Raw genomic sequence first — 18,293 nt, forward strand, 5'->3', positions numbered from 1 at the left:
CAGAAAGTGTAGGGTTCCTCTCTCATCAGCCTCATATGAGGGAGTATCAGCTTTGGGTAACTCAGCTGCCAGTCAGGCTTGTAGGAAGATCCATTGCTCAGGGTGATGACCTGCTTGTCTGGATGCACCATACCTTTGTACCCAAGGTGGTCTGGGAAATCTGTACCATGGTCTGGAAAATCTGTACCATATCTGTACCATGGCTAAGAAAATTCAATTACAGCATTAAAAAATCAACAACTTTTCAAAATAATGAGGTGTAAAAATAGAAACAGGCGGGAGTTCTTCTCACTTCCTTTCCATGGCACTCTTTAAGTCGTTTGTTCTAAGGTTTTTAAGCATTCATATTTCTCTGAAAACCAATTCAGAAACCTTTTGAAGACCTTAAGAAAAGGTGAAAATACTTCAGCCAAAAGGTGAATTCAAAAGTTAGAACTTTTCTCTGTGCCATGGCACTTTCCAAGTGAAAGTCAGAAACCAGTGAGAAAGTTGAAAATTGAAAGCTTGGGTCCTGCCTACCATTTTAATTTAAAAAATATTGTCAAGTGTGAAAATAAACATGTAGGATTAACCTTTTTTGACATATTCTAAATTTGGGATCAAAGAGATAAGCTTGTCACAGTGGGCTCCCACAGAATTTGGGGAGATAAAATTCCTGAGGCTTTGATCAGCTTTGACTGATTCTGAGCTGTCATTCAGTGGTTTATATCCCTGGAATATATAGTCATGGTTACAGTATGTTCCTCCTTTAGAATGCACAGATCTCTGCTCTGCAGAAAGGAAAGGATTTTAAGCTCTTTTGAAAGATCACAAATAAAGATTAGGATCTTGCATAGCATAAATACTGGGTTTTATTTATTTATTCTGCAGCAGTGAGGCACCACTAGTATATGGGTGGGATTTCTCTTCTGTCTGTACACTTGCTATATCCCACTTCCTGCACTATCCATTTTGTGCTATAGCTATCTTACTTATTTTTGTTCTGTGCATTAGTATTTGCCAGCGGGTGGTCATGAGTACAACAGAAATTCTGTGCAAGCAGCTGGTACTTCTGACAAGGTTTTCTTGGTCCTACTGCTGTTGAATTATCAGGAGAATAGAGCAGAAAAACATTTTTAGAAAGCTGTGTTTAATGCCAAGTGTAAACAAAGACTACCTCTATCAAGAAACCTTTCTTTCCTGGGTACTTGATGCACTAAAACTAGCCAGATATGAATGGTTTTATTAATATTTTTTTCCACTTCAGGCTTTGAGAATAAAAGCATTAGCTCTTACAGACCGTAGTACTTTTCATATAATCCACAGCTCATTTCAGCAGCTATCACCTTTCATTTGTCAGCTCAGAAAAATTGACAAACTCAATCCAATGACTGTTATTGACTGCAAAAGCTTCTGTTTTCGTGGTAATTATCTTAGTTCATGCCACAAATTTGAATTTAAGTGCATAATTCAAATTCTTTTGAAGTTATATGAGCATTAGCTGTTTAATTCCTCTGTGTTATGCTTGACAAATTTGGGTCCTATTTAACATTTCTAATTATTTTTTTATCTTCAAATAAATTATTCTTGTCAAGCTATTCCATTAAAACTTAGTTTTGGAGCAAGATTTTACTCATGGAAGCATATTGTTGTCTTTGCATAAGCAGAATTTATGAGTTCAGCTCCTTTCCACAAGAGATTAAAATTGGGCTTTGTTTGCTTTGTGATTTTACAGTCTTTCAGATTCACTTCATTCACTTTTAAAAAAGTAGTTAAAATTCACTTTTTATCTACAAAATCTAGAAAAAATGTGAGGGCTTTGTAAATGATAATGCATATTTTCACACTAACATTTATTGGCTCAACTTTTTGGAAAACCATGAGCTATCAGAAGATTGGGAATAAAATAATCAGAAGTAATAATTATGAAAGCACTGTGGAAGTAAGAGTTTTGATAAACAAATAGTATAATAGTAACTGAGAGGACATAGGAAATTCATGTTTGATTAATTGCATTTTAAAGTTTATCCAGAGGTACATTTCTTCACTAAATTGAGGGCAATATTATTTTTTACAAAAATTGATGACTTTCTAAATTTGGATTCAGAATACAGTCAGAGAGACTGCTCTGTCATTAAAAAACTGACAAAGACTGCTTTTTAATTATGAAAAATCTAGAAATATAGAATTCTAAACATGCTAAACTGTAGCCACACCATAAGGTGACCTTTATTTGTATAAAAAAAGAATTTTCAATATATCTTGATCTTGAAATGTAGGCTTGTAAACTGTAGAAGTGTTCAAACACTCTGGAAAATGAATGAGGTAGATGACATGATCAAAAATAAGGGAAAGGTTAGCTTGGACTAGTATAGATCACAAGACTCTAAAAAACTGTGTTAATGTAATATATATTTATGTTAATATAATATATATAATATGTAATGGTCAATTTTAAGCTAGTGATAACAAACTTATTTTTTATATTTAAATAAAATTTTGAAAAGACAGGATAACTCAATAATTTTTTTTATTTTGCCTCTGTAGTTGACTTATGACTGTAATTGTAAATGCTTGGGTATTGATAGTGTTTGCTTGACTGATAAGAAGTTAAGTAATATAAAGGGCAATAACTTGAAGTGGGGTTAGAGTTCCAGACAACATTTTGCAGCTAATTTCTTCAAATAGGAAATACCACAGACTACACAAACCTGAAACTCCAGCATTCTACTGCCTGCCCACTGAAATATGTGTAAACATTGTATGGAGTACATGAATGAAAAAAAACATCTGTGGGCATAATTTCTGCCCATGCTTAAGGCAATGTGTTGTATATATTGAATCACGAGATTTTGAGTCCCTCATATTAGTATTGAGTCCCTTTAATACTATCTTACCTTGCTATTCATATTATTCATGTAACAGCATATTTTTTTTTAAGTTTTGTTTAGGTCTTGCCTCTAAGATGTCTTTCAGACCTGAGTTTACGGGCTAATTATGTATCAAGAAAATATTTTTATCATTATTACATGTGTCAATTTTTTTTTTTTGTTTCTCAGTGTCTTTTATTATAAAAAAGATAAATAAAGAGAAATGTTTACAAAACATTATATATGTCTGCTATGGCAGAATGTCAACATATCTCCATTCTCCCCCTAACATAGAAGCATCTTATTGCCTTTGTTTCCCTTCATTGTAGTGTTTCACCTTCTGTTGTATTCTTTCAAATCCTGGTAACAAGAATACTGAACACAGTATTAAAGACATGCTGATGAAAATGTCTCATCTTGCAGTGTTTCAGAATAGCACAAAGAGCAAAGATATTTTATTTTTAATAATGTACAGAGAATATTAATTTCACCATATGTTTTAGCCAACAAATGTAATTCTTGGGATTCTTCTCAGGATTGGGTTTATGTGCAATTGTCCACTAGAGTGCAGGCTGAGACCAACAAACTCATTTTGTTCCTGTCATAAACTGACTTTGAACCCAGGTGTCTTAATGTACATCGTTAGTACATTAAAGCACTGCACCTTCTAGCTTCAGCTGTGAGTATATATACTGCTATCAAATTTGATGGATATAGCTTGTGAAGGTTAGTGACCTAGGGTGGAGATAATAAAGTATTCTGGAACCTGGATAACATTTTGTTCTGTCACTATGGTTTTCTTGCTCTGCTGACATCAACTAATTTGTACTGCTTTGTAGGAGATTTCTGTATTCGGCTTTTTAGCCAGAGTCTCCGTTTCCTTACACTGCTCTTACTCTTCTCTGTCAGAGTGAATTTCTTTCAGAGACAAAATATTGCTCAATATTGATCTTAGTGTGCTAATTTCAGGTTCTTGTATTGCAGATCAGCTGAAGTGCTGTTCAAAACACTGAAGAATTTTCTAACACAAAATGCACAAAGAAATTGACCCATGGAATATCTTCCAACAAGAATCCTCTGTTCTCTAATCCTTTAAAAGACCTCTAAAGTCAGTTTAACAGACACTGCATAAAAAATATTTTTATTCTAAAAAGTTGTCCTAACAAGAGTAGCCAGTTTTCACAAAGTTTATAAAATTCTTAGGATTTTTGGCCTGTTTCTTATTTTTGCCTGTTTAGGACATTTATCTTCTGCATAAAAATGCTCACCTCAGAGAACATATATACCAGCAGAGTGATTTGGAGTTCTCCTTCTTACTGTCCCTATAGAACCTATTAAAGTTTTTGTAGAAATAATAGGGAGTTTTTTAGTTTATTTTCCTGTAAAGGAGGAATATCTCATATCAGTTCCCTTTTGCTTCCTCAGTTTTGAAAAAAATAAAGCACATCTGTTATTTTTTTTTTTTTAATCTCCCTAGGCTGCTGTGAAGGATGGCTTCAAAAGACGGTTTTTCTTCAGTACTTTGAACCCTAAAAACATTTTGTTGTATTCTGAGAAATAAGAATTGGATAAATCTTGACTAATGTCTGTCTTCCCTTTTCACAGTCTATAGCCCATCCACTTTTGAATTCCTTAATGATCCCTACTTCAAAAATCACATCCTGCTCTTTGGCTTCTTTACCTAATCGTCTCTTTTGTATAGCTCAGAGCTGCTGTGGCTCCATGCTAAAACACCTCATTTACTGTATACTGTCTTTGCCTGAGTCAATGTCTTTCTAATGTGAATATGTTTTTATTTATAATGGTTTTAAAGTTATAATAGCATAAAAAGTATGGATACAAACTGAAAGATAAAAAAAATAATCTAAGTAGTAGCAAGTGCTCAGCTTGGGATATTTCAGTCTGAACAAATCATGTTTGTCTGATGTAGACAACTAAAAGCAGAATCTCATAATAGGAAAGTGCCAGGAAATATTGAAAAGGAATCATGCTGTCAACTCTGCTTATGAAATAAATTAGGTTTACTAATGGTTATATTTCCCCTCATATCTACAGAGGGAGCACAGAGTTCCTGTTCTTCCAAGTTAGGATGTCAAATGTATTTCCTGACAGCTCCAGCTCACTTTTCATTATTGATAAGTTAGAGCAGTGTGGCTGTTAGCTGCTCTTGTGTAATTAGTTCAATGAGGTTAGGAAACAGCCAGAATGCAGAAGAGATGAAAAGTAGTCATATATAATATGATAGTGGCACCTGAGTTCCCTCTGCCTTTATGCCAAGCTAACACTCAGGATGTTACAAAATGAAGGTGCCTTGTGTCTCACTGCTCTCTTGGTGTTTTGTCCTAGGGACAGAGCAGTTATCCTCCCACTGAGGAAGGAAAATGCATTTGATGCTAATTTGGGGAATTGGGTGTACTGGCAATTTGAAAGGCAACTAGGTTGAATGGATTTCATTATGCTGAGGTGAGACACAGGAGAAACCCAGAGTGAGTGCAACAGCTTATTTTATTTTTTTTAACTTAGTTTAATTAGCCAGTGTATCTGAGAATACCGAGATATTGTCTTCCACCCCCGGCCCCAATCCACAGGTTAGCTGAAGGGGTAATTCATCTCTTATCACAGAATAGATTTAGCACATTTACTTTAAACCTTCCATGCTAAATCCCATATAAAGATGTAAGAAAATGATTCTGTATAGCAGCTCTTATATGAAGATTAACATGCTGTAGTAATGAAATCTAAAGATACAGTTAAGATAAATGACAGGAAATTATACCTAAAATAGGAAAATTCTCTATAGCTGAAATCCAAAGCTTATCATAAACAAAAAGAAGGTTGGACAGAAGTTCCACTGAATTAAAAAAGACGAGTCTAAGTGGAATTTGTATCAGGAGAAGAAAAGAAAACTAGTTTGCCCAAATATGAAGGGATACATGTATTCAATATCATTTGTGTGGAAGAGTAAAAATTTCTATCTTCAGAATGTATCTGATGTAATGATAACAGATAATGTTATTTTCCAGTTGGAGTTTTTGCAAGTTGATACACTGCAAGAGATTTGGGGACTTGGGAAAAATTCATGATGTAGTGAGAAAAGCTACTACATCATCACAGGAAAATCTTGCCAAATCAGAAGGGACAGAAATAGAAGATATTCTTTTTAGATATTAAAAATAGCCTTGAAAATAAGGGGAAGGTAACAGAAGAAATAGAAAGCTGTGAAGTATGTAGGCAGCTGCTGAGTCCAGAAGCAGCATGCCTAGAAAGTGAAATTTTATACTAAAAGCAGAAAATTAATTTCTCATTTCTAACTAGGGAGTATCTGTGATTGTGACTAGTGTGGGGGGCAAAGAAGGTAATTCATGTTTTGGAAGGAATCACTAGGATTGCCAGAAGACTTGCAGTTTGAGACTTTGTGTCTCAGTTTACTTTCCAAAGGACAACTTAGCGAGATTATCTGTGATTTCCAGTTGTGGATGGAGATAGGAAAAAAGATCATGTGCAATATCTTCCATTTTTCTAGCATCTTTCTGTGTCCTGTTGTCCTGGTTATAGCTGGGATGAAGTTACATTTTTTCTTTGCAGCTGGTACAGTGCTGTGTTTTGGATTTGGTATGAAATTGTATGAGATTGCATAAAAATGGGAATTCAGATGCAAGGGGGAGTATGAATGGAAAAGGAGTTTCAAAATTAGAGGACTGGTCAGAGACAGATACAAACATAAGGAAAAAACAAACAGAGAAAACATCAGCAAATAACACACAGCATACAGAAAGGGCAAATCTAGCTGGAGAATATATTGATACCAAAGAAAAAACGAGGTGATCAAGGTACTGCAAAGACAATATTTACCTATAACTACAACCATAAGTATGAATAAAACAAGAAAACAGTCAAAATTAGGAAATCACCATATGTCCATAAATTTTTAATGTGACATAAAAAAATCAGAAGGCTGATTAAAGAGAATAATTTATACACTCATTTCTGATCCCAGACAGAATAAAGTGCAAAAATTCTGAATTTCGGAAATTTTGCAGAATTTTCTCTGGAAGACTCAGAATGTGATATTCAAAATAGTATCTCACTTGGACAGGAAGAAAACTTAAATCTAACACTAGACACTAGTTTTCAAGGAACAGATGCTATAGACAGGTAACCTAATAAATAAGCCATCAAAATCTAAGAATAGAGAAGAGTAATGATTTCCTATTAGGACATGAAAAGCATAAAAATACGTTCATATTGGCTTGACTAATTCTGACAGGTACTCACCATGCACAAGAATCTCTGGCATTCAATGTTTATAAATCTCTAAAAAAGATAGGCATCTAAAAACAGATTTCAATATCCTGAATTTTGGCAGCTGAGTTTGAAAATGCTGAATCTACAACAGGCTTCTATCAGCACTGTAATCACTATGATATCATCCTATTTGGTTTTAATCAAAGGTTGGTAATAAGTTGCATTTCTTACCATCTTTATGAATAAGTAGTTCCAAAACATGTTAAATGTAAAAATCCTATAGTAATTCTGACATACTTATGCTCCCTACAGAAAATGCTAATATAATAATATAATATAAAAATATAACAGTTTAAAAATATAAAAATATAACAGTTGATTGCAGTCTATTAATGGGCTGGTTTGCTAACAAGCTTCTGCAGCTAATCCTGTTTAGGTCTTCCAGCAAGGGGGTTCCAAAATAGGACTTTGTTCACACTACAAAGCCTGACATTGCAACAAATGTTATTTGAGCAGTGAGGAAGCCATAACTTCATATTCTTTATTAGATCATCTATAGAAATTCAGAACTGCAGCATATACCAGCAGCTGCATTTGTATTTAATGTGCTCCTCGGACTGTAAGGAAGTATGGATGGAAAAGTTTAACTCAGGTAGAAATTCCTATTTGGAAAAATATTTAGAAGATGAGTCTTGCCTAAAAAGTAATGTTCTCTAGCTATGAAAATTATTCTCTCCAAGAGCAATCACTTCTCTGTAAGATAGAGAAGATATAAAGACATACTGTCATATTTATTTGTCTTTCTCTTCAAACTTAGTAATTAGTTCCTGAAAAATTCATTCTATTAGAAAAAAAGACAACAGCTCATTAGCAATTTCTTTTTACTTTTCCCTTAAGTTTTGAGATTGACTTCAGGGTGGACTACCAAATTTCATGCTCCATATTCTGCCAAATAGAAAACATTACTCTCTGAGCAACAACTTATACATATGGTACATTTGGGGAGAGATCTTGCTTGCCAGCAGAGTTAAAAGAGTCTGTTGGCAAGCAGCAAGAAAGGGGGGGTGAGGGTGTCTGTAAACTGGGGGTTCCCCAAACTCGACTAAGTTTGGTTTTATCAAAATTGACAAAAGGTAGATGTGAATGTTTCATAATAAGTAAGCTAAAAATATAAGCAACTTGACAGATGGTTATATATTAAGCATGTCTTTGAAACTTGTATTGCTTTTTGTTAATAAGAGCATCTAAAGTATTTGTAATCAGCTCAGATTGTTTATTGACATCTATCCAGCAAAGTCATGATAGTCCACACTAGGGACCTTGCTAGGAAATGAGACACAAACAAAAATAACTTATGAAAGATTACCTGAGATACTTGAAGATTTTAACATACATCCTCCTTCTATGGAACAAGAGAGGAACGTGCAAGCACAGGCCTAGAATTCAGACATAAATTTAAAAGAAATTTGGCCTATTTGAATGCTTGTCTGTCTTAACAGGGGCTTTGAGTTAGAACCCTCTAGTTCTGTCACAGAGATCTGAATGGTTCTGAGGCAGAGGAAAGGTGCAAATAAGCTTCTGGATCTCAGAGTTAATGGAGAGGAGGATTTAGACAGCTGATCCAGGGTGGTTTCTGCTTTTGTAAAGCAGGCAACAGCCAGAGAAGTCTTATGGAACCTGCCAGGCAGCATGATTTTGCCCCACACCTGTACTAAGTCAAGCTACCTACCCACAACACAGCCCTGTGTTTAGAACACAGGATCCTGGCCTAAATCTTACCTAGTCCAGATGAAGAAGGTACCCTTCTTCCCATGTGTGCTTAAAGAAAGAGGCTGTTATGTCAGGTACAATAGTGCATTGTCAGAGGAACAGTCATGACTTGGCCACAAGAGAAGTTTTCAGTATAACTCTTTGAAAAAACCTAGGAGAAATAAAAATGTAGCAAGATTTCCAGAAGATGTGTCACAGCAACATTATAGGAGTCTACTAACTAAAATTCCACTAGAACTTTTCCTCCTCAGGCCATATATCACTGCTGTATTGTAAGTAGTAGTAGTAGTTAGTAGATGTTATGGGTTTATCCTCAGAACCCTAATTATGAAAAATAACAAATTTGGAATGGATAATTGTAGTGCTACTATCTTAATTCATACTTCAAGAGTGCAGAAACAGATACACAGATAGTAGAGAACTTTTTGAATGGAATTATGTTATTTTCTTTTCTCCAGATTAATTGAGTGCTCTTTAACTGTCTTCATGATCAACCATCATCAGGCTTTTCATTTCATCTTCAGTCTCATGCTTTCCTGAGTGATGCTACTTTCATTAAATTTGTTTTCTTTTCTTGTATTTAAATAGCTCCTTTTCATTCATTAACAAACCATACATGAACATTTGTTGTCCATATGAAATTATGCCAATAGAAGTCTTGCAAACTGAAATAGCTATGTTTTCCCACTCTGAGGGCTGGAAAACTTGTCAGTTGAAGTATAACAAGTTGCTTTTGCCAAGTTTTCTGGTTACAACTGAATAGGAATATCTGTGAAATTAAATAACATTTTCATATTTGATAGTTTGTCAGTTGTCTAAAAAAAAAGCTGACTGATATAGCAATCTTAATATGAAAACATATTAGCAATATGCTCTTCTGTGTTGATCACTGCAGGATCTCTCTGATTTGGCATAGCTTCAAAAATAACTATGGGCATGGCAGATTCCTTGGCTTAGCCATCTTCTTGCACTCGTGCTGGTGTAGTAAGGTACCCACTTGTGCAATTTGGTGTGCATATAGTCAGTAAGGGGGAACTATAAAGACAGCTCCTGAGAAGGGACTGCTGTTTCCCAAAAATGTCCTGTTTTCCAACCTAAGCATCCTCCTGGATGAAGAGGAAGATTTTTGACCAGGCTGCAGGAAACTATTCTCTCAGCCATGTCAGTTGACCACATTCACATCAGTGGTGCAGCTCACATGCAGTGCAAACCCATGGCTTGCGCACACAAACCCCTCTTGGGGATGCTCTCAAAGGCAAGTATTTTCCTTTTGTCCATCACGGAGTTCGCTGCCCCTGTCACTGCCTCCAGTGGGAACCGAACTGGTCACGTTCGGCTGGGTTTGGGCAGTCTTGATGCCTCGCAGCCCCGTGGAGCGAACATGTGTACCTTGCTCCCATTTGAGTGCTTCCGCAAAGGCATGCCCTAGTGGCAGGCAGCCAGCCAAGATAGGCAACTTCTCACACAAGGAACACAAACACACCATACGAACATTTAACATTTATTATCATACTTCTTATTTTGCACTGTAATGGGATTTTTATATATATATGTATGTTCAGCCACCTGTGCATCCTGGGAGACTTCTACGACCTAGCAGCAGCTGGAGGTATATAAGCCATAATAAATAAACCATAACTCATAATTTTATATCCAGAGAACAAATAAGACCTCAGATTTTTCGACGTTTTAATATGTTAATGGCAAGCTTTAATAAATAGCATTTATCTCACGAGCGTGAGCAGGGCAAAAACCCGCATGCTTGTGTCAAAGCATAACATCAGAAGCAACACCTGTCAGAAAATTGAACAGACATTCAAGTGACTGGTTTATAGTGTCGCGGGGGCTCGCAGCAGCCCGGGGTGGCAGCGGGATCAGCTCCCGGGCGCTGCGGGCGCATCCGAAGCCGGCACCCCCGGCCCGCCCCCGGCCCCGCCCGCCCGCGCTGAGGCGCTGAGCGGCGAAAGCAGCGTGGCCGCGGCAGGATGAGCGGCGCCCAGCCCGGCCACCAGCAGAACGGGTACGCGAGTGCAGGGCCTCACAAGCTCTTCCCGCCCGCCATCCCGCGGCTCCTTCTCCCACCGCCACCGTGCTCCCCTCGCACGCCGGCTGACTAAACTTTTTCCGGCCGGGCCGCTGCCGCCCGCGGGGGAAGCCCTGGTGGCGGGGCCCGACGGCCGCGGGTGGCGCGGCCGCGCCGTGCGGCCACCCCAGCCTCTGAGGGCCGGAGGGAGGGGAGCTGGAATCCTCCGGGACGGGAGGGAGGGAAGGAGGGAGGGAAGCTGGAATCCTCCGGCGCAGGACGGAGAGGCAAGGAGAGGAAGGTCCGCGCAGCCGGGGGCTCCCCGGGCAGCGCCGGCCGTCGCCGTGCCGGGGAAAACCATCCCGGTGGGCAAGCGTTTCCTGAAGCCCCTAGAGGCTCTGTGGTGGGGGCATGGCCTGTTTTACTTGGGCTTCCTAATCGCTGGGATAGGAAAAGGAGCAGGCAGGGTGTCTTGTGTTCATTATTTCCGGCATGAGTAATAGGCAATTAATTCAAGTCAGAAGTGTCTCTGTAAAAGTGAAGTACGTTCACTGAAGGAAAGTGTTCTTTTACTATTTAATTGAGGCTCAGTATTCATACACAGTGTTTATCTTTACAGGTTTGATAGGTTATCTCCCAAGATAATTGTGACTATAATTAATTTGCAATGCACTGAGTATTGTTTTTCTGTAAGAAATATGTAGTTTTCTCTTTGAAAACCTTCCCTCCCAGTACAGAATATGTAATGACCCTATCTCGGTACCTATATGAGGGGAAAAATGAGAAGCCTCAAGTAAAGGAAATCCCACATTCATTTAATCTTGTAATGATCATAAAAAATGAGATTTAAAGAGGAAGCTTGTCTTAAAGGTCATCAAGAGCCCATATCCTGTTTGGCTTTTAGGGAACAAGAGCTTAGCTGAAGATACTTATTTTTAATGCTTCATTTTTTTACCTGTGATTTCAATGCCAAGGTATTGACAGTTGGTCTTCAGTAGTATGATACTGGGGAATAATGGTGCTCGAATAGAGTTGTAATATAATGCACATGACATCAAAGATAAGGAAGCAGAGGAAAAACTTTAAAAAAGTGGGAAGTTGATCTGATACCCCCAGTTCTCCAGCTGTACAATATTGTTGTATAGCTGACTGTCATAATTGTCGTATGCAAAAAAAATGAGATTATAAATTCTGTTTTAGGATTATCAAAAGAAATTTTTGTTATGGTAGACCATTTTTTAAGTAGCTGAATGACATTTGTTCCTTTTTCAGATGGTGTCACAGCTTACTTGAACCCTAGATGGATGAAAAAGAAGTGAAAAGGGAGGCAGTGTTCTCTAGTTACAGAATCTTTTTCTCTATTTTCCCTTGAAATAACCTTTACAAAATTTTCTATAGACTACTAATTATTCTAAAATTCAGGTTTTTCTTTTCCCCCATTGTTCTTAGCAGTATTCTTCATAGCTTTCAGTTTCTGTTATTTTTGTTCAGAAGTTCTTATGGGTTATGCTAAGGGTAAGCTTTGATTGTCTGTTTTACAGCTAGCTATAGTATTTTCTAGAGTAGCTTTCATTCATGCAATTCTGGAACTTGCAAATGAGCATAAAGAAGATTATCAGCTGCCCCAGATCCATAAACTAATTTTCGTGTGTGTGCTTGACTGGTAGCCAAGGCCTTGGCTTCTGCTCAATCAAAAAATAAGTGGTTTATACCCATTTCACACTCTTGAGTTCTTGTGCACTGAGTTGAGGGAATTGTCTTGCCAAATACCGTGATGTTAAGTAGAAGTAATTGAGTAAGGGCTTTGGGGGGTTTTTATGTTCTCTTTGATGTAAGCCTTCTGCTTATTTTTTAGATATGCTCTTCTCCCTGTGAAGTTGGTGCTCTGAGGGACCTCCACTTACGTACAGTTCTGTATTTATTAGAAAAGTAAATACTAGCTTTTGTTATGTTTTGAATAAGTAAAGCTGCTAGGGAATAATTTAACAAAAGGAGATCTCATGACCTCTTACTTCAGAGTACTGCTATCTGTCTGGGGCCCTTTTCCCAGAATGTTTTATTCAGTGTAGTTCTACATTGTGTTTTATCCCTCTCCAAAGACATCACTGTGAATGACACTTAGCCAGGAGCGATCATTGAAAGTCCAGTTGTAGTTTAGATTTCGTAAATCCCTTTTTTGGAGATATTTTAAATAATCATATAGCTGAAACATTTTCTTGATGTTTTAGTTAACCTGTCAAAGTTCAGTTTGACACAGAGTGGTGTGAAGATATGTCCTTAATCTCTTCTTTCTCTGAGCAGTTTTCCTTCTTGGTAGGATATAGCCCCAACCCTTTAGTTACAGTGATTCAATCAGTTTGGGCATTTTTAGAATCATATGCTTGATTTGTGTATTTGCTTTGACAATTGACAGTTCTGGGCACTATTTGTGAAGTTGTCAAAGTGTGAGAGAGGTGTGTGGGTTACATCAAGAGTGTGTGTTCTTCCCTCCTTACTTTGAGATGGTGGCCTTAAAGGTGATCCTCCTTCATTCCAAGAACAAGCCAAAATTGCTAACTTGCAATGTGCCACATACAGACTATTCAAAACCAGCAATTTATCTTTGGTAAATAGCATATTGTAGGTTTCTAAAGTACAGTTTTATCATTGTTTTCACTCAAAGAATGAAACTTCTTTATGACAAGCTAACTGCAAGCCTCTAATAGGTGGGTTTAGTTATAAAAATAATGATTAACTAAACACTTGCCTTCTAATATTTGTCTTCTGAAAGTGTCGGTACTAGTGTTGCTAGGAGATGTCTTGCTGCTTGCAGTTACCTGTGATGTATTTTTCTGCATGGCTGTACATCACAAGAAGGGTATCTTGGTCTTAAACTGTAGTCTTTGGTAAGAGGAGCCCAAGAAGAAAAATACTGTGCCCGTTGTATTTTTATAGGCTGATAATTGTATTTGAGATGTTTCATTGGTTTGGTTTTCAGGTGGTAGCAATGATAGGTGAGAGAGTTTGGGGGGAAATTTCTTTCAATTTGATCTTTTGTTTGAAATTTTCAAAGCTTAAATGTATGTGTGGAGAGAGAGATGTCTGCTTTTCTTTTCTTTGAGCTGAAAAGCACAAAAATCCCCCTGTTGTGTCTTACAACAGGGCTAAGCAGGCTTTCACCCATAAGCAGGCAAGAGAAAAAGATGTATCACCCTTTTTTCCTTCTTCTTTCCCCCAAATCTACCCTTCAGGGCAGGGAAAGAAGCAACCTTTTGTGGCACTTCTACATGTTATATCTAAAGGAGAAGTTCTTGAACTCATCTCCTGTCAGTTTTCAGAAGGCTTCATAAGACATAATCTCAAGAGAAAATTAGCAGGGAACTGTTGGAATGGCCTCAGATCTTTGGTGGTAAATGTAACAAGAGGTAAATTTATAGTGATAACCATATGGTCAGAAATTAATGCCTGCAGAGGAAGTTACCAAATAGGAAGCTACTGAGCACTTGTTATAGGCAGAAGTACAAAATAATTTAGATTAGAGGTTGGCATTTATCACAGTCATCATAAAAAAAATTATGTTGTTTGGGTGAGAAGAATGGCAGTACATGATATACCCGAACCTTAGAAATACACAAGATGTTATCTATAAAGGATAAATTGCTCTGTCTTGGAATTGCTCAGTGCTCTGAATATCTCAGTCTTCTTATCTAAAAATGCAATTTGCAACCTTGCTTGGATGCCTTTTCCTTGGAAGGAAATGTTGCATGTGTAAGTTCCTGGAAAGCACTTAAAACTGATGGATTTACTATCAAAATATTAGTGAATGTGTGGTCTTAGCCACATTCTGATCCTGGTTACTTTAAACTTGTGCACATTGAAATAATACAATTTGTAGTAACTCTAGGACTGTGGTGTTTGCTGATGGTTGTTTTTTTCTATAAACTATTGTTTCAGCAGTGAAGCATCCTGCAAAAAAAGAGAGGATTATTTGGAATGGCCTGAATATTTTATGGCAGTAGCTTTTCTGTCAGCACAAAGAAGCAAGGATCCAAGCTCTCAGGTAAGAAGGCAACATGTAATAATAAGATAACCTAATCTATATTGCCTATCACATCAGATGTACACATAGCAATTTCGGGAATTTCGTAATAAAAGTTATTTCAGTGTATAGCTATTAAATTTTTGACATAGTCAGCACCTTCTGTTACAGAAATTCTCTTTTTGGGCCTGACCTCATATGTATAATTCGGTGTACATTTGTAGCTTGGAGTTTTATAAATCATCTTTTCATCTGGAAGTTAAAACAACGTATGCATTTTATCTCCTTTTCCAGTAAATATAGTCACTTTTAGAGGAGGATAAAAATAAAACTCCTCTGGAAGATTTAGGGTGTAATTTTTTACGACACAACATTTTACAAGTTTATTTTCCTCACCTGTAAGAGAATTTGTTATTGGGTTGACTGGAGTTTTCTTCTAGTTTGTTCGTCCCTCAGGATCCCCTGTTCCCTATGCTTCACTGTCTGTTTCCATTTTTCATGTGTTTCATGTGCCTCTGTTCAATATTGTTCAATATTGATTTCAGGTGATTGATACAGCTCCTGAAACACGCTATTCTGCAGGATCCAGTCATCCTGTTAGACTTCCTTTGTGTGAAAAAAATCAGGAAGAAAATCCCAGAAAAACAATATGTTCACTTCCTTCTGTACATTAGAGCACTTAGCTCTTTGAAGGTTATTCACCTGGGGCTAAAGTTTTGTTGTCCAAGGGCTGGTTGATAAATACATTGCGTAAATTAAAATTAGTACTATTGCAATTTCAACAGGTAATATGGGCAGAAAACATAAAAATGGGATGCATCATCATTCTTTAAGAAGAGTCCCTTTGTAGACTTAGGTTGAAGCAATAAAGGGTGAGAGTTAAAAGGTTTGGAATTTTAGTGCATGTTTGCAACAAGCCACAAAGTCTTGTGAGGCCTGCATAAGCCAACACTTGTATTTCTGGTACATCTTTCATAACTTTTCTTTTGCTCATGTTGCTCATACTGCTACTGGGAAAGCTAGTTTGGGTAGCTGAACTTACATGTTTACTGGGGTTCATTCAGTGCTGTTTCTGCTCCCTGAACTAGGTTATTTCATAAGCAGACAAGGAACAGTGCTGGCAGGCTGGAATGGGAGCAGCATGACCAAAGGGTTAGCAGAGTTACATCTGCCTGGACTTATTTCAAAGCCCCACCAGTTAGGTACAATTGTAGCCCTGCTCACTAGATGGTGTGACTTAATATATTAAGTGAAACTTGTATCTCTTAAATGAAAATCATAGGACTGACTATTCATGTCTCATATTCACTGTTGAAACATTGTTTTGCATGCTGTTGGTACTATATAAATCTGATTTTATTTAGGTTGGTGCCTGCATTGTAAATTCAGAAAACAAGATTGTTGGAATTGGCTACAATGGGATGCCTAATGGTTGCAGCGATGATGTACTACCCTGGACAAGAACAGGAGCAGATAGACTAGACACAAAATATCCTTATGGTAAGACTTCTTATGGTTGACAGGTTAGACTTGTGATGTCTATCTGTGAAAGTTCAGCTGGTAAAGTATCAATCAGTTTTTCTTCCACTCACTTGATATCATTAATGTGCCCATATGTGGTACACCAGGATAAAAATCACAGTCTATTTGAAGGACTGACTTCCTGGTGAAATAGGTTCATAAATATTAGCCTTTTTGGATTGGGTAGTGAAAGCCTGTAAATAGGAAGCAGCTCATTAGCACACAGTTGCAGTGCATGCAGATAATTGCTGCTTCTGTGTGTTTGTCTCCACAGAAATTACAGTGTGTGTATATGCAAAACAAGTAATGGGGTCTAAAATACAGGTATTAAAATTATGAACTCCAGTAGTTGTGGGAAATTTCCATTTCAGGTGTTGATGGCATAGGTTGTATATACTATGAAGAAGCTGAATATTTGACTTTAAGTCCGTGTGCCGTGGGTCTACCCTTCTATGGGTGAGGTGACTTTCATTGTTTATTTCAGCCTCTGATTTGATTCCCACTTACTAAATGGACAAAAGGAATGAAGAGCAAGGATGGTTTCATGGTAAATGTGGTTGAATGCTGCCTTGGATCTTGCCTTTGTCTTTGCAGTAGGCATAATTTGGCCTTCTGTAAGTGCTATTTAAAGGGCCCTCCATTAAATTTGGTGGTCCTATCAGCAGGGCTGACTCTTCTGGATCAGGTGTGGTTTGCAGGAGCCAAGGAGACTGGGTTGCCTTGTGACCTGCAATGTGGGTAAGAGACCTTGGTTAGAACTGATAAGAGACCAAACAGTCCCCATGTTTCCTTAAGTCCCCCTTCGTGTTTCTGTACCCACTCCAGCTCCTGCTGCACCTCTGTGTGTGACACGAATGCAGCAGAAGCCACAGGCACAGAAAAACCAGGAGCTTCTTCATCCTATGCTGCATCTCAGCCTGTCTTGAGCTCAGGAATGGCAGGGCGGAGAAACACAAAAGAGAGAACCAGAGCCTTGGGAAATTTTCCTTCTCCCTGTGTGGGTCAGGGAAAGTCAGCACAAGAGTTCACCTTTTGCAGAGGAATACTAACTCTTTTCCAGTGACCAGTATTTATCTCTGCCTACTATTTCTGTTTCTTACTAGTAAGTTTAACAATTGGTGTGATAGAGAAATTAAACTTGCATTAGTTTTGACATAGCCTGAGCTCACTCTTTCTAAAAACCATTTTCTGGTTTTCTATAGCATTGAAGTGAAAGATGACATGCAGTGGCTCAGCACATAATTCATCAGTTTGATATTTTTGACTTCTTAAAACCCCAGTACTTTGTCCTTGTTCACTTCACCAATTTATTATAAAATCTCTAATGGTAACTCTTAAGCTCGAGACCATTTAATATTATTTTTTGTAACAGGTGTATTCCCAATATAGGGCCAAATTTGAAGTCTGCTCCTGCCACATTTGAAATCTGCTCTGAACCACTGGTTTTACATATAGTGCTGTGACCATAATGGTGCAACTTAACATGACTGCTCTTTATTTATATGGTGAGGAAACAAGTGTTAGCCCATTGATTAAATATAAAGCACTGAAAACACAATATTGATTTTGATTGAATTTTTATGCTGCTGTAAGGTCTCAGTTCTGAGCTAAAATCAGTGTGGGTGGTCTCTGGCATTGGAGCATGTTCCATGCACTCAAATCTAAGCTGACCAGTTTAAACTAAAAGTACTGCCAGGATTCTTTGTACAAGATGATGTGGGATTTTTTTTTCTTTTTGTTAACTCTGACTGCAGAAGATGTGGAGCATGTTATGTTAAAAAATGAGTGAACTAGTAACAGCTCGGAGTGCCGAATTTATTTCCAGGAGTTGGTCTAACTACTGCCCTTCCCCCATTATCGTAGTCTT

General features: G+C 37.6%; 1 protein-coding gene across 6 annotated transcripts in view; it reads left to right on the forward strand.

Annotated features, from left to right (window-relative positions):
- Positions 1–18,293, forward strand: part of DCTD (dCMP deaminase) — a 60,238-nt gene that overhangs the window by 29,543 nt on the left and 12,402 nt on the right. For 3 of the 6 annotated variants that reach the window (XM_053940887.1, XM_053940891.1, XM_053940893.1), the window contains 2 exons: positions 14,821–14,926; positions 16,270–16,405. In XM_053940887.1, coding sequence (XP_053796862.1) covers positions 14,821–14,926; positions 16,270–16,405 — 242 coding nt within the window. Of the gene's footprint in view, positions 1–10,795; positions 10,885–14,820; positions 14,927–16,269; positions 16,406–18,293 lie in introns of those variants that run through there. The other 3 variants (XM_053940889.1, XM_053940890.1, XM_053940892.1) reach the window with 3 other exon arrangements.

The sequence above is a fragment of the Vidua chalybeata genome, chromosome 4 (assembly GCF_026979565.1).
Source record: "Vidua chalybeata isolate OUT-0048 chromosome 4, bVidCha1 merged haplotype, whole genome shotgun sequence".
Classification (NCBI taxonomy): domain Eukaryota; kingdom Metazoa; phylum Chordata; class Aves; order Passeriformes; family Viduidae; genus Vidua; species Vidua chalybeata.